The sequence below is a fragment of the Pelodiscus sinensis genome, chromosome 2 (assembly GCF_052426305.1).
Source record: "Pelodiscus sinensis isolate ZL-2025 chromosome 2, ASM5242630v1, whole genome shotgun sequence".
In the NCBI taxonomy this organism is placed as follows: Eukaryota; Metazoa; Chordata; order Testudines; family Trionychidae; genus Pelodiscus; species Pelodiscus sinensis.
In genome coordinates, this window is record NC_143053.1 from 197,726,256 (window position 1) to 197,749,636 (window position 23,381).

Genomic DNA, 23,381 nt, shown 5'->3' on the forward strand with positions numbered 1-23,381 from the left:
TACTTGGACTTCTGACTTGGAGATTATGACATGGAAAGTTGCGGCAAAACAGATTAAAGACTATCGCCCCCAAATCTCTTGATTTACAGGCTCATGCTTTAACTAGAATACTTTTTTCTTGAAGTTTGTAAACATTACAAATATCCTTTTTCCAGTGCTGAGACCTACTTTCTTTCAAGGTTCATGTTTCCCAGTTTTGCATGATGTGTTTTGGTGTTCTTTGTGGATGCACCCTCCACATCATTCAAACGTCATATGCTATGATTGTGATTGTTGGAAACCCTTGATATTAAGTTCCCATTTGTGGATTTATGGTGGCTACTTAGAAGATTCTCTTGCAAGCAGATTAACTCATCCACCTAATAAACTAGGTCATAATGGACTGAAAAATATTGAGGCTAGAGTGCAAAATGGTTCTTGCTCTAATCAGAGCAAAGATGGCTATGAAACTATAGGAACTGCTTGATGTCAACATGTTGTGTGGGCCCTGGAAAGTTTGTAGGCCAGCATTTGAATACCGTTGTTAACCTTTTTAATATAACTTCAGAGGTCAATTTGCCTTGGGGGTAGGGCTTAGTAGTACCATGGTTACAGCCCCAATTTCCTGACTAGATGAACTCTTAAAGTTACATAGCCCTGTCACTTATCATTACACAGCTCATTAAATCACAGCTAATTGCTTCTTCACTCTTCCCCATATTTCTCATAATGTCTTGTTGCCTAATTAGCACATGGGTATGGATTTTAAGCTTTCATTGTGCTTATTTTACTTGCTTATTCTACACCAACCGATACAATTTGGATGTTAAACTTGTTCTGATTAAAGGAAAACTGCACTCAGCTTATTTTGTTCACTAGCTTGAAAGTTCACGAGGTAAATGCTTATCACTTAATTATTAATATGAAGTGTACTTGAAATTGGATTTTTTTCAGGCCATTATGCACTATTTTAGTTTGCTAAACATTTGCCTCTTTATCCTTTTTGCTTTTTCTTGTAGTTCTCACACTCTCATCCATACATAGGTTGTCTGTTTTGACTGTAAGTCCTTTGCAGGAAAACATTTATTTCTAAATCACCTATCATCGTTTTGGCACCATATAAATATACTGGAAACAGACAAGATATGTGTCTCTTGTGACAATGGAAGAGACGTTTCAGATGTATATGTAAAAACCATACGAGAAATTTATCTAAATGGGGATTTATTTTGAGAGATCACTCCATATAGCTCATTAGACTCCCAAAAGTAATCTTCCAAATCCAAAAAGGTCTTTTGCCAACCCCTAAACTCAAAACTGTACTTTGATATATAATATACTCAGCTTAAAAGAACAGCATCGAACTTTGACTTTAGGTAGAAGTATTTTATTATGCATAAGGATTGCAGAGTAAAGCAAAGAATCATTCAACTGAGCATATTTACATATGTTATTTGCTACAGTAACAGTATATGAACCAGAATGTTTCACCGTTTTTTTTATTTACTGAATTGATGACTTCTTAAGATGTGAATTATACTACACACATTTTTGTCCTGACTTGAAATCTTAGTATCTGCATTCCCTATAAGGAAATGGTTATCTTTTTGTCATATCTGAATGAGAATGAAGAATATAATAGTATTCTTACTCTCCCTCATGTCTCCTTTTACATTGACAGTATTTTTTAAATATAAAACTCATTAGATTTGAAAAACAGACACATAGATGTGCTGTACAAATTTTCTTAGGAATTAATTTAGTCTGGACTCTTGGAATTGCAATTTGCCCTACGGGTTACAGAACTATCTGCTTTTTCAATATTCTCATAACCATTATTCAAATTTGATCTGCAAAATCCAGTACTTCTTTTAAACGAATTTCCATTTAGTACATTTCTTAGCTGAATTTCATCTGCTAGTTTTCACTGTTACCTCTCAATTTTCTTTAAAAGAATAAGTGTATATTTTTAGTGTGTGTTTTATTTCATATTTTTTAGTACATGTTGCCACAGGTTAATCTGGATAAATTGTGTTAAGAATATCTCATCTTGCAAATAGCTATCTTTTAAACCACTGTGTGTGCTTATATAAAGTATACCTTAACCTAAAATTAGAGCTCAAATCAGATGCATTATATACACAGATTTAAAAATATTGCAGTTAGCAAGCATGCATAAAGCAGTTCAGACTTGTTGAATTAAGTCTCTGGCAAGGGTCTTATTTGGAATAATTCCAGTGTGGTCAAATAACCTGATTCAGTTTGAGGACTGGGTGAGCCATGTTGAGTTGGTCATTTTGAATTCTGTTAAGTCTACAAAATTGGAAAATCAACTTTACAGCAGAATAAGGAGTTCACGAGAGAGAGAGAGAGAGAGAGCTACAACTAGTCTTTCAATAGTAGTTTATATTGACTCCCTTAAGTTTTAACCTGGCAGAATGTTTTTAAAGCTCATTATTTCATGGCCATATTCTGAGTGACAAGAAGGGTTGGAAAATATGGGAACAAGAAGTCAGCTAATTTGGCAAACAGGAAACCAATAGAGTTTTGGGCCTATTATAAAAATCTACTAGATGCTAGAGGCTGGCAGGCTCAAAATAACAGTGTACAGGGAGTCCCTGAGTTACGCGGATCCGACTTATGTCGGATCCGCAGTTACGAACGGGGCGGTTCCTCTCCCTGGTCTCCAGCAGACCAGGGAGAGGAAGCAAAGCGGCGGAACACGTGGGCAGCGGACAGGGCTGTCCGCTGCCCACGCGCTCCGCGGCTTGGCTCTGCTTTGCACCCCCCCCCCCCCGGTCTGCAGACCGGGGGGGGGGGGAAGCAAAGCAGAGCTAAGCCGCAGAGCGCGCGATCAGCTGACAGCCCAGATGCGTCTGGGCTGTCCCGCTGCCCCCGTGCTCCGTGGCTTTGCTCCGGACACCTGTGGTACAGCAGCTGGGGCGCTGCCAGTTGGTCCCGTAGCGCCGCTCTGGGCGCTACTGGACCAACCGGGCAGCACCCCAGCTGTTCTGCCCCAGGTGTCCTGATTCAGCCACTGCTGGTCAGATTCAGCAGCGGCTGAATCAGGACGCCTGGGACAGAGCAGCTTGGGTGCTGCTGGGTTGATCCAGTAGCGCTGAGGAGCGGCGGCGCTACTGGACCAACCCAGCAGCACCCAAGCTGCTCTGCCCCAGGCGTCCCCAAGTCAGCCGCTGCTGAAACTGACCAGCGGCTGACTACAGGAAGCCCCTGCCCCAGGCTTCCTGGAATCAGCCGCTGATCAGTTTCAGCAGCAGCTGACTTGGGGATGCCTGGGCTTCTTAAGTTGAATCTGTATGTAAGTCAGAACTGGCGTCCAGATTCAGCCGCTGTTGAAACTGATCAGTTTCAGCAGCGGCTGAATCTGGACGCCAGTTCCGACTTACATACAGATTCAACTTAAGAACAAACCTACAGTCCCTGTCTTGTACGTAACCCGGGGACTGCCTGTACTTTTATTTTAGCTTGTCCTTAAACTATCCATAGACTTAATCTCTCATAGGATATGGCAGTTTGCACATGCAAGTTGGTGTCGCCAGTTGTTAATGGCTGTCTAGGAATTGTTGACTGTCCCAAGATGATTGTGGTACGGCTCTTCCTGATGAGGCCTTGAACGACTATAACACTCTTCCTATATAATCCTTTGTAGTGCATCCCTAGCTTTTTACACAGCTGAAATGAAGGCATGGTAAAATTATTTCTGTTTTATTATTTGTAGTGTGGTTGTATTGGGAGAAGGTTTTATTTGTATTGTCCACATGGGATTTATTTCAGTGGATTATTTTATGTAGCAAACTCTTATAATTTATAAAATGTTTTAAAATGTATAATTGTACCCTGTTGTAAATTGTCTCATAAGCTGGAGATGTTTCTGGGGGTGAGTTGTGTCAAACTTGCATCTTTTTAAGGAAGGCCATATTTTATCCTTGTAAAATCTTGTTCAATTGACTCTCTTATTACTCAGAAGACTAAATTCAGGGTCTTCTGAATTTATCAAGTATGGTTGCTGTATAGTATTAGTCTGTTAATTCTTCCATCTCAAATGCTAATGAATTAAGACTCAGAGTACTCTAGCAAACCTCATTTAGATTGGAAAATAAAGGGTCAGAGTTGTTAAATGATCTTGGGCAAGGTCACAGTCTCCAGAGAGCTCTGAATATTTTCCTGGTCTACATAATACTTGCCTAGTCAAAATCAGACTGCCACAGCTACAGCATTCTTAGTTCTTACTGGTGTAGAACAAGAGACTATTTTGTGAAGTCTGATCCTAGATCTCCTTAGTATTGTGATTAGTACTTGCATGACAGTTCCCTTTTTAACATCTAATCATTTAATAGTTGAAGCATACATGAAGTATCAATATCTAGCCATCAGCAAAACAAATGACTTGTAGATTACATCTGGAATAAATCAGGCCATGTTCCAAAATCCTAGAGAAAACCTAACATAGCTTCATTTGGCTGTTTTGTTCTGTAACCTTGTTTAAGTCCTTTTCCATTTCTCTGTTGATTGATGGTGAGGAATTGTATTCTTGTGCAGAGCTACACAGGAATACAAATGTTCTGTAGCGTGTTTCTGTAGCGAAATCACTAAATAGTTGTAAGTTTGCATTAATTGATCAGGTGCTAGAGGTCAAAAATCATTTCAGATGTTGCTTGTTATACTCCACACAAAAAGAAGACAGAACCATTTAACATAACAAGGGAGAAGAATGATGGTCCTACTGTTCCCCAAGGAGACAGGGCAGTAGGGAAGGCAGCCAATCAGAGGAGATTTCCTCCTGGTAAATCTGAAATTTTTAAGAGAGCTAGTACTTCTTGCACCTCCCCCACTCCCCCCCTCCCCCCCGGCCAAACTCCTGAAGGAATCATGAGAGTTGGCAACACTGCATAGAAGAGGCCTAGGTTGGAGCTCTGTGGAGGGAGCTGGAGAAACAGCCAAGAGGGACAGAGCGAGCTTCATTGCCTACACTGTCAGGACAGAAGAGCTGATGGGAGATTTCTGCAGGACCAAGGAATAATTCAGGCCAGAGAGAGCTTAATGATTGTTGTGGAGGGAGAGGCTGTCCCAGGCATCCTTCACCAGTGCAGTAACTAATGAACTGTACTGAACCCCCTGAGGCAGTGAATGTTGTTTCTCTCTGGAGAATGAGGAAGACAGACCTTGAGGAGTCATCTGAGACCCAGCAAAGAAGCTGGGAAGAAAGATTCTCGGTGTTTTGTTTGAAATTTGTTCCAACCCAGAAAGGGTGGACATTTGTGTTAGATCGCAGAGTCAAAGTAGTACAGCAGCTTACAATCCTGTAGAAAAACTCAGCTGATGTTTCCAATGCCAGGTCGCTTAAACCACATTTACAGTTGCTGCTTAAAGCATTCTTTATGTATAAACATTAAAATGCTAAAGATGTTCATGGCAAAGTCACTCATTAGTTTTAGAGAGACTGATGTGTAATAGACTGAGACTGTACATTTCCCTTTAAACTGGTCTCTGTTCTAGAATTCTACTTTGTTGATCTGTCATTGGGCTACAATTAGAGGAGACAGGTTCTTTAGTGCAGTTAAGCTTTTATGATATCCCACTCCATATCACTTGGTGTATCTGTGCATCCTATTTTAACTGTATCAGTACATTAGCAAAAACCTTACTTAGAAAAGGTTAGGCACACATTTTAATTTCCCCAAAGTAAATACGAATGTTGTAGGGTTTATTTTAAAAAGAATTCTGTGAGAACACAGCCTATTTCATTGATTAAAAAAATCTTAATTTTGAAGTTCTGATTTATTGTGTGAGAATTTCCTCCATTGAAGAGAGTCTGGTATGACAATATTGTTCCAAATAATAAGAACATTTTGAATGGAGCCCTAAATATTTAGATCAACTTGTGTTTAAAATAAAAGATGGGGTTTTGGGTGTATGCATTAGAGAAATAAACCACACTGCAGCAGGTATGACTCAATATTACTTTTTCATAGTTAAGATAATGCCTCTGTATCACTTTGCACCCAAGTATAAGTGGGAAATTGACCTTAGTTTGTATTTTATTGATTTGACTGATTACGTTTATTATGGCCAACCAAGAACAGGGTCCTTTGTGCTAGGCACTGCACAAACACAAGAGCAGTTCTGCCTCAAATAGTTGACAATCTAAATGGACAAGGCAGCCATGGAGTGAGGAAGGGTGTATAACACACTAGAGATGTTAAAATGTGTTTAATTAAGTAACCTGTAATGCTGAAAATTTCCCTATAACACACAAGCAGAGTTAACTATGTGGATTGCTGAATTTCTTCTTGTCCAGGGAAGAAATAGGAGTGCACTGCTTAACTGCTCACCTGAAAGGGCTTCAGCAGAAGATGACGTGGAGACAGCTGGATTTTGGGTTTCAGAAGCCTGGGCATAATTATACTAAATTCTCTAGACTGATTTTGGCTTTCTTTCCTCAAACCCATAGAGAACAGCTGGAGTATTGGGAAGATGATCTTTTGTTTCCTTTAGAAAAACGTAAGTAGGGCTTGTAGCCTCGGGCTTCTCTGAAGAGATACTGCATCCAGTCTTCCTAGCTTGCAAAATGCTCTAGCAGCAGAAAGTGGATAGTAAAGCAAGAAAGACTTAAGGGAGGTTTGCTCTGTCTCTTGACAGGGTATTAGCAGTGTGGCCATGAAATGATAACAGTGGGAGGCAGAAAAACCAGTTTGACCGTATTTCACTTTTGCCGGCCTTTGCATGTCGACAGCACTTTTGTCATCCAACCTTCCCAGTGTAGACGTAGCCTTAGTGTATCTAGATTACACCTTTCGACAGAGAGATGTAGATTAGGCACGTCGAAATTGCTAATGAAGCAGGGATTTAAATATCCTGCACTTCATTAGCATAAACATGGCCACTGCTGTTTTTGAAACTGAGCTTTTTCGGAAGAAAAATGGCAGTCTAGACACATCTGTTGAAAATAAACCCTTTTTCGACAGATCCTGGAAACCTCATTTTTTGAGGAATATAGGATCTGTCGAAAAAGAGTTTATTTTCAACAGATCCACGTCTAGACTGCTGTTTTTTCAAAAAAGCTCCGTTTTGAAAAAAAGCGGCAACCATGTTTATGCTAATGAAGTGCAGGATATTTAAATCCCTGTTTAATTAGCAATTTTGACGTGCTTGATTTGCATCCCTCTGTCGACAGAGGGATGCATTCTAGACGTAGCCTATGTATAATGTTTTCCATCACAACTTGTTAAAAATAAACTATTAGTCGGGTTCCTGGATTTTACATCCCAACGTATTGAGAACCTGCTTCTTCTGCAGCACAACTACAGAAAGCGTGATGTGACTGAAAAGCACAATAAATGCACAGGATTTGTCTTAGCATTTATTCATGATCAATCCGAATATGAGCTATAAAAATTAATTTATCTAAATGCAGTTTGTTGTTACTCTAAATTCACTTTCAAGGAATAACTTGTGTCGTTGGTATTTAGTTTGGCTTTAACTTAATTCTGTAAGGAAAGATTTTTGGAACATTTGTTCATACAATTCAACAAAATTCAACATTATAGAAAGGCAGACAACCAAATTGCCTTTACATAAAGGCACCAGGCAGAAACTACTACATATTATGATATCTGTGAATTAGGACTCTTCAGTAGTCAAATTAATAAGTATGTGGCACTGCCTTGCTGATGTTTCACTAACTTGGCATTTATTGGGGTATTTTGGTTGGTGAATATTGACATGTTCAAAATGGAGATAGATAGCAGTCAGCTGGGATCATTCCGCAGCCTGAAACAACTTAGTCTGCTGTTGAATCATTTCCCCAAACAGGAAACCACAAAATATTAGTGAGTAAGGTCACTAGATCATTGGGAAAGGAACACAAGTGTGTCTGCAAAGTATTATGATGGCCTGTAAATGGGACAAACTATGGCAATTGAACTAGCTTTTTTAAAAGTAAACAAGACTCATTTGCAAAGCACAGCTTTCTCTGTATCAGCAGTGAGCCTGAAACCACTTCCAGCTGTTTCTATAACTTTTTAAGTAGAAGTATTCAAGAAGATGTAACTTGTATTTATGGGTTGGCCAATTACCTGTCTCCTCCCTAAGGCTAAAAATTAAAATGGAATCTAATATTTTTCTGTTGCCAACCATCTTTATAATTGAGACCAGAATTATGCCTTGAAATTTTGATGTCCAAACTGTTATTTATTCCAGTGATTAAGTTTTTAAATGGCATTGCATATCTTTAAAGGAGATAAAGCTGTATGTTTTTGAAAGATACATTTTACAGTTTAAAATTTATTCTGACATTTTTTTCAAGGTAAAATCACTCAGTGAAGTATTTATAAGAATGCTTGTTAGCTCAACATTTCAGATTTTTCTCTAACAAATTCCTTAGATTAAACTTCAGTAGCTTGAAAAATTCTGGGTTTTTTTGTCACCTTCGTATTGAAAGTAGGAGTGCGTATACACTGTACCGTTATTCCAGAATAACGGTCATTATTCCGGAGAAACAGTACTGGCGACCACACAGCAATTGTGTTATTTCGAAAGAAAATCGAAACAATGGAGGCTGTTTCCGATATTGGTAAACCTCATTCCATGAGGAATAACACGTCTTCTGAAAAAGCTTTTTTGGAAAAGCGTGTGTGTGGATACTCCATTGCTGTGATGTCGAAATAACTCCTCACCAGGGCCATTTTAAGTTATTCCTCCTCAGTGCCTCCTGGGGCTCTAAATCAATAGCGTGCCCACATTTGGGGAGCCTTCCCTGTAATGTGGATACTCTTGTTTCCGGAATAGCTTTTTCCAAAATAAGCTTGCAGTGTAAATGTACCCAAGGTGAAGAATGTATATTGTCAAGGGCCCTCTCCCCACCCCTAATTTCTGTCCTACACTTTATGGGGAATTCTGTACAAAGTTAATACAGATTTAATTGATAGTCCTAGTCTTCTGTGGATCCTCAATGTTTACACCATCAAGCATTCAAAATATTATGGTTGATTAAAAGTAATGATACTTTCTAAAGCATAATAAACTCCTGGCTCTTTTTATTTGTCTTCTGTGTCTGAGTTTTTAGAGTTTTAAGCTTTTCTTTGCAAACATGAGGTTAGGAACTGAAGCTGTGATTCTCATGATTTCAGGAGCTGGTGCTTTAAGAAAAAATCTGAACATTGTTACACTAGGTCCTCAGTATTTTAGGAGTCAAACTATTGGCTTTTCTTCTGGGGTAAGAACAAATGCCACAGTTCCTCTCAACCTCATCCACCAATAGAATAACTTTGGGGGAAACTTTATGAGGGGATCCTAACAGTTTTCACTTCCCCTAAAGAGACGATCATCAGGCCTCTGATTATCCATTTCTTCCTTGGTTTTATGGCCACAGCGTAAATTTCTACTTCAAAAGTCTGGAATAAATCTTGCTTGCTTCAGCTAGCCAAACTCCTAGATGTATTTAATATTAGGTACCTGGCATCAGTCAGTGCAATTTGAACATGTCTTCAATAAGACTTTATTTCTGTAAAGTGTGGAAGACAGAATGTCTTTAATAAAAGCATGATTACTTAGGAGCTTACTTCTTGTCAGTCTGCCTCACAGCTGACTTTCATGTGGAGGACTTTAATGTACTCTCAAAATTCTCTACAGAGTCAAACTGACATCCTCACTAGACACTGTATGCCCTAAATGGCTAGTGGAAAAAAACATAAGGCTAAGATAAGGCAGGGTCATAGTGTTGGATCGGGCATAGCTCTACAGCCATTAAAATATCTTCTGAATTTCTCATTGGGAAGCTGATGGAGTTTCTGTGGCTCAGTATCTATCTATCTAGCCTAGTACCTATTTGTTTAATAGGGCCCAAAATACTGGGACTAATAATCACTGGTAACCAGTTCCCAGAAATAGAAGGAAAGAGCAGAAGGAGAAATTGTAGTAACTTTTTAAAGGAATGAAATTGTGTTTAACTAATTTTTCTCCTCTGTGGTTTTGCCTCAGATATTACTATATTAGGGAATACTCATAAAAGTAGCTATTAGTCTTCTCTTTTTTGTAAATTCTTGTCAAATGACAAGAATAATTGATAAATGCCATTTTAAGTAATGATTTGCAGTCAGTCTAAAGACTTGGTGTTGGGAAAACCCAGAGAAATCTATATGAACTGTATTTCTTTCCTAGAAGTAAATTTGTCAGTAAGAAGCAATCAGACAAGTTAATGCTAGTTCAGACTATATATAACTTCTGTGTTAAAAATTCCTCAAGGAGTATTTTATAGAGGATTTGCCCGCGTTGTTTTAAAGCATAATCTAGTCTGTATAATACTGTTCTGTGCTCTAACCCGTACTCTGGGGCACACAACATAGATATAATTGTTCCCATACTGTTGAATATAACAGCTGCAGAAGATTTGCAGTGGCCATGAGGAATCAAAGTCTTTGAAGCAAAGCTCTTTATATAAACAATGCAATTATTTTATTGAACTAGTTTGGATTAACTTTATAGAGAAAGCTTTTAACTTTACCAGGATTTTTTGGTAACTGGGAATAAATAGCACACAGGAAATGTGTTCATATTCTTGACATAGAAAAGTCTTTGTTAGTTTGAGCGCTACCAAACTGCTTTTAGATCCTTAGTGATACAAAATGTAAATACTACTTAAATACGGAATTTGCAAAGAAACCTTACTCTGGAGTGAGGAGACTTTTTTTTTTTTTTAAATGCAGATAATACACTCTTCCCTTGCTTCCCCCCCCCCCCCCCGACCCTGTTCCTACAATAATATTCACTCTTAATTTGAAGATTCAATCAATTTTATTTACTTTGGCAAGTGGGAAGATGATAAAGCCTGCAACCTCTCTCCACATTTCACAGCAACTGCACCTTAATTCCCTCTGTATGGTATGGGAAGTGGACCTACTCCCAGTTCCCTTGGCTATTGCCTTTCTTTGATGGAGATATGTATCTCTCTCCTTTTTGAACTGGGTATCTCCTGGCTGAACAGCTCCCTGGCTTGACTGTTTTATTCTTAACAAAAGACAGACTGTCTAAGCAGCTGTCTCTTGTCTTCTCTTTGGAGAGTAATAACAGAATAATTGCAACAGTTACACATTACCATGTAACTCTTTCTGAGAGAGCTTATTTATTTGTAGGGTAAAAGCATTGTAGAGAATGTTAAATGAGAGCTGCTTAGGGTGATGTCATGGTGTAAGGGGTTGCAATAAACCACCTAATCAGGAAGAACAGGAGGAGGAGACTTTTTTTTTTTTTTTTGAACAATTAGCAAAGTAATCCAAAGCACTGGACTTGGCGGTGATGGGGGACTTCAACTATCCAGAAATCTGCTGGAAAAATAAAACGGCAGGACATAATTTATCCAACAATTTGTTGGAATGTATTGGAAACAATTCTTTTATTTCAGAAGGTGGAGAATGCTACTTGGAAGGTTGTTCTAGATTTGATTTTAACAATCAGGAGGACCTGGTTAAGAATTTGAAAGTGAAAGGCAGGATGGATAAAAGTGATAGAGTTCATGATTCTATGGAATGGTAGGAGGGAGAACAGCAAAATAAAGAGAGAGGATTTCAGGAAGGCAGACTTCAGCAAACTCAGAGAGTTGATAGGTAAGATCCATAGCAGCAAGTCAAAAGAAGAAAAACAATTGAAGACAGGTGGCAGTTTTTTAAAGAGAAATTATTAAGGGTACAAAAGCAAACCATTCCACTGTGTAGGAAAGATAGGAAGTATGGCAAGAGATCAGGAAATCTTGAATGATCTAAAAATTGAAAGGGAGTCCTATAAAAAGTGGACACTAGATCAAATTACAAAGAATGAATATAAACAGATAAGGTAACAAGAAAATATTCTACAAATACATTAGTCAATAACAGAAAATGTAGAAATGGCAAAGGCATTTAATGACTTCTTTGTTTCACTTTTCACCAAGAAGCTTGGTGGCAATTGGATGCCTAACATAATGAATGCCAGTGAAAATGGGGTAGGGTCACAAGCTAAAGTAGGCAAAGAACAAGTTACAAGTTAGACAAGTTAGATGTCTTCAAGTCACCATGTCCTGATGAAATCCATCCTAGAATACTCAAGTTGCCAACTGAGGAGTTAGCTGAGCCATTGGCTATTATCTTTGAAAAGTTATAGAATATGAGAGTAATTCCAGAAGAGTGGGAAAGGACAAATATAGTGCTCATCTATAAAAAGGGAAATAAGGACTATTTGGAAAGTTACCAACCAATCAGTTTAACTTCTGTACCATGAAAGATAATGACACAAATAATTAATAATAATTTGCAAACACCTAGAAGATAATAAGGTGATAAGTAACAGACATCATGCATTTGAAAAAAAAAAAAAACCCAACAAAAAATTTTCAGTCCAACCTGATAGCTTTTTTTTAACAGGATAACAAGTGTTGTGGATAAGAAGGAAGCAGTAGATGTGGTATATGTAGACATTAGTAAGGCATTCACATTACCTTCTCGTTAACAAACTAGGGAAATGCAACCTAGATGGAGCTACTATAAAGTAGGTGCATAACTGATTGGATAACCATTCCCAGAGAGCAGTTATAAGTAGTTCACAATTATGCTATAAGGGACCAAATGTAGGACTGGTTGTGTTCAATATGTCTCTAAAGTCATGCTTGGTGTCTTGAAGATTTTAGATTACTATACTCCAGAGGCTCATGTGGCCAGCCAGAGCTTAATGTACTCAATCTAAAATACTTTAGAGGTCAGTTTTGCTTAACTGCTTTTTTTCCTTTGATATTGACTGCTTTGTCTTTTTCCAGGTTCTGTTATACAGTGGGCAGCTTGATATCATAGTTGCAGCTCCACTGACTGAACGCTTTCTGCCTACTGTGCCCTGGAGTAAAGTGGAAGATTACAAAAATGCTGAAAGGTTGATATGGAAGATCCATCCCCATGACAAAGAGGTGGCTGGTTACGTGCGCCAAGCTGGTGAATTCTATCAGGTAAGGAAAAGAAGCTCTTGAAACATGGACTCCGTATAAAGAGTCTATTCTGAGGATATTACCCTATATATTTAATTTCCTTCAGAGCAGGGCAGATTTTATTGCAGCCTGCTGCTGTAAAGGCAGTGGATACTATGTCACCTGTGACTGACTGAAGCTTAAGCTTTGAATCAAGGGCCTTAGATAAATAAGCATCATAGGAGGGTAATGACTCCCCAGATGAAGGAAATTTCATTGAAAGATGGAAGAATTAAACCACAGTTTAACCAGTACAGGCAGTCCCCGCGTTACGCGGATCCGACTTACGTCAGATCCGCACTTACGAACGGGGCTTTCTCACCCCGTAGCTCGCAGGCAGCGGGACCGCCCAGAGCACAGCGGTCCCGCCACCTCGACCTCCGGGGTGAGAAAAGCTTCTCCGGGTGACCCTGGTATGTTGGGGACCGTCTCCTGCAGACCAGGGACACCTGGAGCAAAGCCGGGGAGGTGGAGGGGTCCCGCGCCTCTGAGGCTTTGCCAGAGCAAAGCCTCAGAGGTGCGGCACCCCGCCACCGCTGCTGCTTTGCTCCCAGTGCCTCTGGTCTGCTGGGGACCGTCTCCAGCAGACCAGCAACACCGGGAGCAAAGCCACAGTGGCGGCGGGGTGCCGCTGCGGCTTTGCTCCCGGTGTCCCTGGTCTGCTGGGGGGGGGGCGCAGCTAGTGCGCCCCCCCCCCCCCACCAGACCAGGATTTTGTTGTGGACCCTGGGGTAGAGCAGCTGGGGTGCTGCCGGGTTGGTCCTGCAGGGACCTACCTGGCAGCCCAGCTGTTCTGTCCCAGGCTCGAGATTCAGCCGCTGTTGAAACTGATCAGTGGCTGATTCCAGGAAGCTGGGGGCAGAGCAATTCTGCCTCCAGCTTCCTGTAGTCAGCCCCTGGTCAGTTTCAGCAGCAGCAGCTGAATCTGGAGCCGGTTCCGACTTGCATACAAATTCAACTTAAGAACAAACCTATAGTCCTTATCTTGTACGTAACCCTGGGATTGCCTGTATTAGAGGGTTAGTCTGATACTGTGTTAATCTGAATCTGCAAAAGCGACAAGGAGTCCTGTGGCACTTTATAGGCTAACAGATTTATTGAAGCATAAGCTTTCTTGGGCAAACCCACTTTGTGGGTCAAAGCTGTGATGGAATGGTACGGGTTTCATGGAAATGGGTTGGTATTCAGTGTACTCGGGATCCAAGTCAGACAAAATAGGTTCATGTGTATCTTATCTAAGGAAAGATCAAAGTATGTGCTTGGATATAATACAATCAGAGAGAGAATCATTACAATTCAGCTTTACATAAATCCAGTTAAAAAGCAGATCATATATGTTTATGCCCCTCTGAAAGCAGCTGATACTGCCATAGTTCAGTTTGAAGAGACATTCATTTAAATACCAAACAAAGTCATCATCCTTGTAATTGGAAATTTGAACTTGAAAGTTGGAGCTGTAATGGGAAACAATGGTCTGTATTTACAAAATGAGAGGAAAAGATGTTTAGTTGAATTCTGCTGCTCTAATCTTCTGGTCATTACAAACAAAATCATGTCCACCATCTTAGATGTTTGTTTACATGGACATCACCTGACGGCATGACCAATAACCAAATGGATTATGTAATAATAGAGGGATGCTGGAGATTGAGTGTGTGCGCAATGAATAAACACTTTCTTAAGAGCAGACTGCAGGTCAAGTTTTCAAGTATTATCTTGAAACCTAAAATTTAAAACTTAAAAGGATAAGATGTTCAGCAGGTTCACTGCATCTGTCCCAAATGAGCAAAAACTACATGACTTCTTTTCTAAGCAAGTTGATCGTTGTCCTAAGTGAAAGAGGAGAACAACCAGAATGAACATTGGAATAAAATGAAAATTATCATGCTTAAAGCTGTAAGAGCACACATCCTGACTTTTCAGAATTGGACTGTACCATGGTTAAAAGGTGTTCGAGCTTTCAAAAAACAATGCAGAATGAATGTTTGTCTTGGAGACTAAAGAATATAGGAGAGAATACAAGGTGTACTGAGTAGGTAGATTCAAAAGCAGACTAGAGAAGCTGAGTGAATGCATCAGGAAAAATCCTAGGAATCTGAGACGTCTAAAGATAGTAATAATACATAAGGGATGTTCACAGTGGTCAGACATCTTACTAAAAAGTTTTCCCTGCTACCAAGCATAATAAAACATCATGAAGGCAGAGTTCTTACGGAAGGTTATATAAAATGCAAATAGAGATTATTGTGCTGATCTGCATGCCTCCTCAGAGCCACTTATAATAAAGGAAAAAAGTACAGCACCATGAATCCCTCAAGAGAAAGTGGAATATGCTATTATGAAAATGAAGCCTGACGATGCACCAAGGGGTATATAGAGTACCAGCAGAATTGCTAAAAGTGAATAGTGACCATAGTATTGATTTCACATGGAAAATTTGTGGTGATTATGGATTTCTAGAAATTGGCAAATTGGCCAAACAGCTGGACCAAGAGACTATTTCTGCCCTTATCAAAGAAATGGGATATAACAGAATGCAGTAATTATCATACTATCTCCTTGATATCAAGTGCAAATGAAGTGCTGCTCTACATAATTCAGGATTGAATGAAGTATATGATAGAAGCAGAACTGTCACCACAAACACCTGGTATTAGAGAGGAAGAAGGCATACTTGATCGAATCACAAATATTTGTCATTTTATTGAAAAATGCGGGGATTAAAATCACCCATTGTTTGTTTCATTGATTGCTATATTTGATACCATATGATAGCACCCTCCATGTAGAGCACCTTATTTTCAATAAGTTCAACCTCTACTGTCAGCATCAGGCCAGAGTGCAAACAGAAATGGATAACAGTCAGTGGTTTTCAGTTGACTGAAGCCATGCCTATACTAGGTAAAGGTCAAATCTATTAAAGTCAGTTTCTGACCACCTGATTTTGTAAAGTCAAAGGTCCATGTCCCCATTATGTGCAAAAATTCAACATAGTTTGAAGTAGTGCATCCCCTGTAGGGAGACTGCTGTCAATTTTGAGAGCGATGGACTGTGGGAAGCTATCCCACACTGCCTATGCCACATTTCATTCTGGGTTATAATCATGGTGTATGCTGACTAGGGATGTTAGTGCATAGTCAAGTAAACGATTAACCTGTATCAGAAGCAGAAAGGGGGGAGGGGAGCAGGAGCCAGTGGCTGTGAGGAACTAGCTTTAATCAGGCTCCACATGAGCACCAGATACGCCTGCTCCCCACATCTCCCACATTGCTGCCTCTGATAGAGAAGCAGCAGCATGGAAGGTGAGGGGGACAGGCTGGAGCAGATATGCACGGGGAGCTGGCTTTCAAGCAGGCTACCCTTGTGTGCCGCCCCCCCCCCTTGCTGCTTCCTACAGAGGCAATGAGGGAGGGCAGGCAGGAGCCAGTGCCAGGAGGAGCTGGTTTAAAAGCTGGTTTCTCCCCAGCACCAGCTCCATGCTGCTGCCTATTCCCTCCCCCACCCCGCCATGCTGCTGCCTCTATCAGAGGGGGAGTGGCGGAGGGAGAGGATGAGTGGCAGGGAAGGCTGCCATGAAGAAGCCTCTGTCAGCAGTGAGCCTCCTCCCTCCCCCCATCCCGCCCCCACAGACAGAGGCTGGTCTATGGCAGCAGCCTCTGTCTGTGGGAAGCTTGGATCCCCCATGTACAGGGGCTGCTGCCATGGACCAGCCTCTGTCTGCAGAGAGCTCAAACTCCCGCGGACAGGAGCTGCTGCCACCCCAAGATGCTGCTTTTGTAGCAGAGGCAGCAGTGCAGGGCAGCAGGTTTGCATAGGGAGCTTGTAGACCAGTTCCTGCCTGGAATGCTGCCTCTGATGCAGATGCAGCAGCAGAAGGTGGCATGGGGCTCCCCGGCAGTGGGGCCAGGAGTCTACTAGCTGCTGGCCCCATTCGTGGAGACTATCGAATAGTTGTGTAACCACTAAGATGTCATGCAATTACACGACTATTCAATTACACAATATCTAACATCCCTAATTCTGACAGCAAAACTGTGCAGTGGGTGGTTCTGGGTTCATGTCATCAGCATCTCATACTGCGCTCATCTATTCTCTTCCCCCCCTCCCCCCACTTGACATCAACAATAAACCATTTTTTCACCCCTTTTTGGCCCTGGTTACCTGCACAAATGCCATAGCAGCACGAGCAGGGTCCCTCCTTGTATTCATGAAAGCATTATGATGTTGATGTCTACCTTGGTGCGCCTAATGGTGGAGTACATTGGGGGCATATGCATGGCACTCTAGGAAGATGAGGGGGAATCATAGGGTGCCATCGGCATGCTGTTCAGGCAAGCCTATGATTTGAATAAATTGGAAACACAGCTGGCAATCGATCCTCTGAAAACAGTGGAATGCTGGCTCTCATGCTGTCAGACAAGAACAGACTGGTATGACCGCATAGTGCTGCAGGTATGGGACGATCGGCAGTGGCTAAAAAACTTCTGAATGCACAAGGCTACTTTCATGGAACTTAGTGAATGGCTTTCCCCTGCCCTGAAGCACAGGGACACCCGAATGAGACCCGCTTTGACAGTGGAGAAGCGCATGACAATTGCCCTCTGGATGCTTGCAAGGCCAGATACCTATTGGTCAGTTGGGAATCAATTCAGAGTGGGAAAATCTATAGTGGGGGCTTCTGTTATACAAGTACAGCCGCTCCCTAAGTTGCGAACGGTCGACTTACGACCGTTCGCACTTATGACCAAAGCTCCCATTGAGCGGTCGTAAAGGCGGTCCCCGAGTTACGAACGCGACCCGCGCTTATGAACAGCGCGGTCGTGTGTAACTCAGTGGGGTCCAAGTTACGAACAGCTCAAGTTACAGCCAAGTGTTTGGTCCGTAACTCGTTTGTAACTTGGAGAGAGGCTAGAGCTAAAGCAATCAATATGATTCTGCTACAGAGGGTAGTGACGCTGGGAAATGTGGTTGCTACAGTGGAGGGCTTTGCTGCGATGTGGTTCCCTAACTGTGGTGGGGCACGTCCCCCTCTTGGCCCTGACCTCCGTGCCAAGAAGTACATAAATTGCAAGGGGGTAATTCTCAATGGTGCTGCTGGCACTGGTGGATTTCAAGGGCCGTTTCACCAAAATAAATGTAAGATGGTCAGGAAAGGTGCATGAGGCCAAGAACATCAACTTTCTTAATGCTGGGTCTATACTACCGTAAATTCGACCATGCAAGGTTGAATTTTGCATTATTCCTTGTAAAAGCAGGAGTACCAGAATCAACTTCAGTGGTCTTTAAAGTTGATGGAATGGGCTTGGTAGTGTGGACTCATTCAGAAATTCAACCTTGTGCAGCTAAATTCAAACTAAACTCTTAGTGTAGACCAGGCCTAAGAGACAAGGGTGCATTCTCTTCCCAGATTTTTCGGGGGTTAGGTGTGTGCAGAACGTATTAAAATACAAGCCCAGGAAGGTTTTGATAAAGTGGAAGGAGCTGGAATTTCTATTGGTGGATCCTTCTTTACCAGCCTCAGATCGTGCTGCTGCTGAGAAACTCTGTTGCAGCTGTCAATTCTATGCAGCAAATAAAACAGGTTGTAAAAACAAGGTAGTAAGGAATATGAACTGTTCCTCAATAGGGCAAAAATGAAATGCATGTATGTTGACACAATCAGTAGCAACAGGATACAAGTGTGCATTGCGATTAAAAGTTAAAGCTATGTAAGTAGTAGGTGAACTTAATTATCTGGGATAATACACATCTAACAGGCTACTCCAAAGAAATGGGAATGCCTTGCTATGGCCTCATTTACAAAGCGATGGGAAAACTATGGCATCTCAAAATGCATGAAGGTTTGACTGATTTTAAAAAGCATATTTTTTCCGTAATGACTTTTGGATGTGAACCCTAGGAAACAGATGTTAGTGACAAGAAAAAAACAAAACCTCTGAAATGTGATGCTGGCATAAGATCTTGTGAGTCGTCTTTTCCAGCCAGGAAATAAAGCTTATGTTAGAAGTATTATTGGAGAGAAGTGGACTTTGTTTAAAAAACCAACAGGCACAAACTTATGTACTTTGGTCACATCAATGCACTGAAATGGAAATAACCTTGAGCAAATTATCATGGAAAGATTGGTGGCAGATCATTGTAGTAAAGGATGACCATCAAGTACATGAGTAGATAATGTGTGACAGATCAGAGTGAGTTTAGCTGCTTAGTGTGAGATTAGATTGAGATGACTTCCAAAAATTCTGCTATATTACCAGTATTCAGGCATCAATAGATAACTCTACTTACTTACTTTAGTTTTCTAATCCTAAAGAAGGATGCATTATATTGTCAATATTTTGATGGATAAGTCTGTGTATGGGCAGCAATACGGCTGCAGTGAAAATCTGAAAGGCAAGGAAAAAATAAACTCGCATGATGCTTGTTTGAAGTTTGTTGTCATTAATGCTTCAGTAACTTTCTTCATTAAGAGCAATTTTATGTTGTTACATTAATTTATTTGAATATGAGTAGTACTATAGAAAACTGTTGGAACTAAAAAATTGTTCATCCCAAATTATACCCATTGTCTGCCTAGGAAGCCAATAGAAAGCAAGAGCTCCATGATTATGCTAATTCAACACAAAAGACTGAAAAGACAGAGTTTGAGTAAGAAATAATAATCTCTTGGCCCTACTCTCAGGTTAAAAACTTCTTTTAAGACCCTAGTTCAAAAAGGTACTTCATTGGGATTGTCTGCATTCTTAATGTTTAGGCATGTGCCTTAGACCACACTTGGAAAAACTAACTTGGGTTTCGTCGATTTGGATCTTTTATAGTATCTTCTATGATAAAAACTGTTATCACAGCACTAAAATTGGAACCGGATTCCAAAACCACCCATGTTAAAATCATATTTACAGTTACTTTTGCTTTTCCAACATGACATCTCCATGACTCTCATTTAAAAAATGAGTTGGCCAAATACTAACAATATAATATTTTACCACAATATGGCTACCTCTTGCAGATAATTGGAGGTTACAGGAATCAGGGATTGGACACTAGATGTTGGTGACAAACACAGACACTTCTTTGTACTGAATTTTGTTGTACTTTGCTTTTCAAAATTAGAAATTCACCCATATATGAGCACATGCTAGTTCTGAAGTATAATTATGAAATATGAGCCTCTAAGTCCACTTTGGCTAATATTAAATTGGCAAAATGCTCAAATGTCCTGATATTTATAAGCAAAGTCAAGCCTGTAGAACTAGTTGGCAGCCTATACTCTTCCTGATACTGTCACAATTGGTACCTTTGTTAGTAATCTCACCCGAGGGACCATATATTGAAGAGTATCATGGAGCAAAGACACATAAGGTTTGAGATTGTTGGAGTGTAAAAAAATAAAGCTATGTCTACACAGCGGCATTATTTTGGAATAACGTCATTCCAAAATAATAGTGTCTGCACAGCAAGCCATTATTTCGAAATAATGTTGAGCTGAAGGACTTCTTACTTCAACTCCTATAACCTTCATTTCATGAGGAGTAAGGGAAGTCGAAGGAAGAGTGTTCTTCCTTCGACATCCTGCTGTGTAGACAGCATGAAAAGCCAAAATAAATATTTTCACTTAAGCTATGCAATTGACGTAGCTGAAGTTGCGTAGCTTAATTCAACTTTAGCCCTGTGATGTAGACATACCCAAGAAATCAACTTTCTTTATATATGCTATTGCATCCACTGTTTGAGGTTCTTACTACATTATACATGCTGTGCTGCTGCCTCTTAAATGTAGTAAGAGCAAGGCTGGGATCTAACCCCACTACGGCATTCCAGTTTCCCCCCTTCTCAGCTAACTGAGTAGTTGATGGAAATTAATCAGCTAATTAAATAGTTGATGGAAACACAATTTAACATTCTTTGCATGCAGCACAATATACTTCTGTAGACTATGGCTTAGAACACCTTATGTCCTCCTTTCTGGACTCTTTTTGTGGAGGTTTCTGACCTGTCCCATGTATTTCTGGCATGCTCCATGATGTAAATTATTTTTTGGAAAGGCCAATGTATTGAACGTCTCGTTTAATGTAGACCATAATATGCCACTTGCAGTTGTGAAAAAAGGACACTTAAAAGGTAGCTTATTGCCAAAATCAAAGGCCTTTAGCAAACTTCAACCCATGATTTGCTTTTCCTGTGAATATCAGATACATATAGGATTAAAAGATATTCTAACGTTGCATAATATTCAGTAAAAAAAAAAATAGAATCACATGTGTTTGTGATAAGAGGTGTTTAACTTTACATCTAGGTCTTTGCATTTTATGTAGGTGATTTAAAACTTTGGCAAAGATTCTCTCCTCTTACTGCTCAAGTATAAAATAGAATTGTTCTGCAATAACAAAAGCATTCTCTGTGGAACTTGGATCTGTAGACTCTTTACACATAACAAGCATATGGTAATGGAAAAAAATGGACTTAAATGATGATGGACTTTCTCTTTAGTATTAGCAGAAGCATGTATCTCTGTTTGCCAAAAATTTAACCTTATTTTCTGCAAGCTCTCGATTCTTATCTTCAACTACAGTATGTTAGACTCTCAGGGCACGTTCTGGAGGTTGATTTCCTGGTGTTAGATTTAGTGGATCAAGTAGAGCCCCATAAATCAAATGCTGAGGGCAGCTCCTTCTGGCGTTTGTACTCCTTGCAGTCACAAGGAGCAAAGGAAGCCAACAGGAATGTTTGCTCCTGTCAGCCTCCCACTGTGTGAACACCATCAAAGTTTGGCATAAGGTAAGGTATTTCACATAGCTGGAGTTTCGTACCTTAAGCTGACCTTTCTGTTCTAGTGTAGACCAGGCCTCAGTGTGTTAATACCAGTTAACTAATTAAACATTTTTTAAAATTGATTTTAAAAAGTGAAATCCCCTACTTTAGAGATCAATTTTAAGATGTTACCAACTTAAACTGGCTTATGCCTTGCTTATATTAATTTAGCTTCAGTGTGTATACATGTAGGTGTCTGCATCAGTTGAACTAGATTTTAAAATAGATTTAGTTAATCTAGTTAAACTGGTGCATTTTTTAGTATGTTCCTGGACAAGAAAAGGAGGGAATGAAGATCTAAGAACATTATCTCAAAGGTAACTTATGTACGTTCACAAAACACCAAAGCTTTAAGTCAATGAAGATGTGAGATCTGCACATTGTGGTGTAGTGATTGGGGCAGAACAAATAACTTCTTTTAACACTCATATTGGGTGCTGGAACTCAACTGATATAAGTAAGAATATGGATCTGATCGCATTTGATGAGTCTGTATTCCTCTTAAGTGTCTACTTTTTATAGTATTTTAGGGTATGTCTACACTAGCCCCCTAGGGAGGCTAATGTAGGCATTTGAAGTTGCAAATCAAGCCCGGGATTTAAATATCCCACACTTGATTTGCATCTTCCCGGACGCCATTTTTTAAATGTACAAGTCTGGACTAACTGTCCGCATCTACACACAGCAGAGACCCGGTATTTTGAATTAAAAGCCCTAAATTGAACTACCTGTTATTCCTCCTGCAAGGAGGTAGTGCAAGGGGCTTTAATTCGAAATAGCAGGCAACTTCGAATGCCTACATTAGCCTCCCTAGTTCGAACTAGGGGGCCAGTGTAGACATACCCTTAAAGACTGACTGCAGGAATCCCATGACACTGCTAAGTAATGCACAGCAGAGATGGGGAATGGTTGCAACTTCATCATATGCTGATGTGTTTCTACATGTAGATAAATATAAAAATAAAATTTTAATTATGCTTTAAAAATCTAAATCTAAAATTTTAGTAGCTTACACAGAAGCTATACCCATGCTAAGGCCCTTATTCAGTTTATGGGAATTACACACCTGTACCTGGAAAATGTAATCTGAATTACCTTCCAGATTCTAGTTCATTGAATTGAGCTTTTTTTTTTTTTTTTTAAAAGCAAGAACAGGCTTAAATTTGCTAAACTGAAGTGCAGAAATAAAAAATGAATTCCCCATGGAAATCACATCCTTAGCTAGTGTAAGTCTGCATAGCACCATTGATTTCAGAGGATCTGCCCTATCATATTAAAAGAGCTCTAGTGTAACCGTTTGTAACAATTTCTGAGGGAACATAATCATCCAAATGGACAATTTACATCCCAACTTCCTGCTCCATGTGAGAGGGAATAAGCAAAAGCATTGTATCTCTGTTGTTTAGGCAAAACCTCACCAGTCCTTAATGTATTTCCCAGTAATTTTTACTCAGCGGTTTAAACGACCATTGGCCAGAACTTGGATAATATCCAAGCCAGTTCCCTCAGTTTTACCCAAGTCTTGCAAGAAAAAATATTTGTTCAGAATAACTTAAGAAGTTCTACTAATTGAACAGAAATATGACTT

At 40.1% G+C, this 23,381-nt stretch overlaps 1 protein-coding gene across 1 annotated transcript in view; it reads left to right on the forward strand.

The window, feature by feature from the left end:
* The window catches only part of CPVL (carboxypeptidase vitellogenic like), a 116,437-nt gene that overhangs the window by 81,386 nt on the left and 11,670 nt on the right, over positions 1-23,381 (forward strand). Inside the window, exon 13 of the mRNA XM_075922149.2 lies at positions 12,782-12,964. Within this exon, the coding sequence (XP_075778264.1) occupies positions 12,782-12,964 (183 nt within the window). The remainder of the gene's footprint in view (positions 1-12,781; positions 12,965-23,381) is intronic.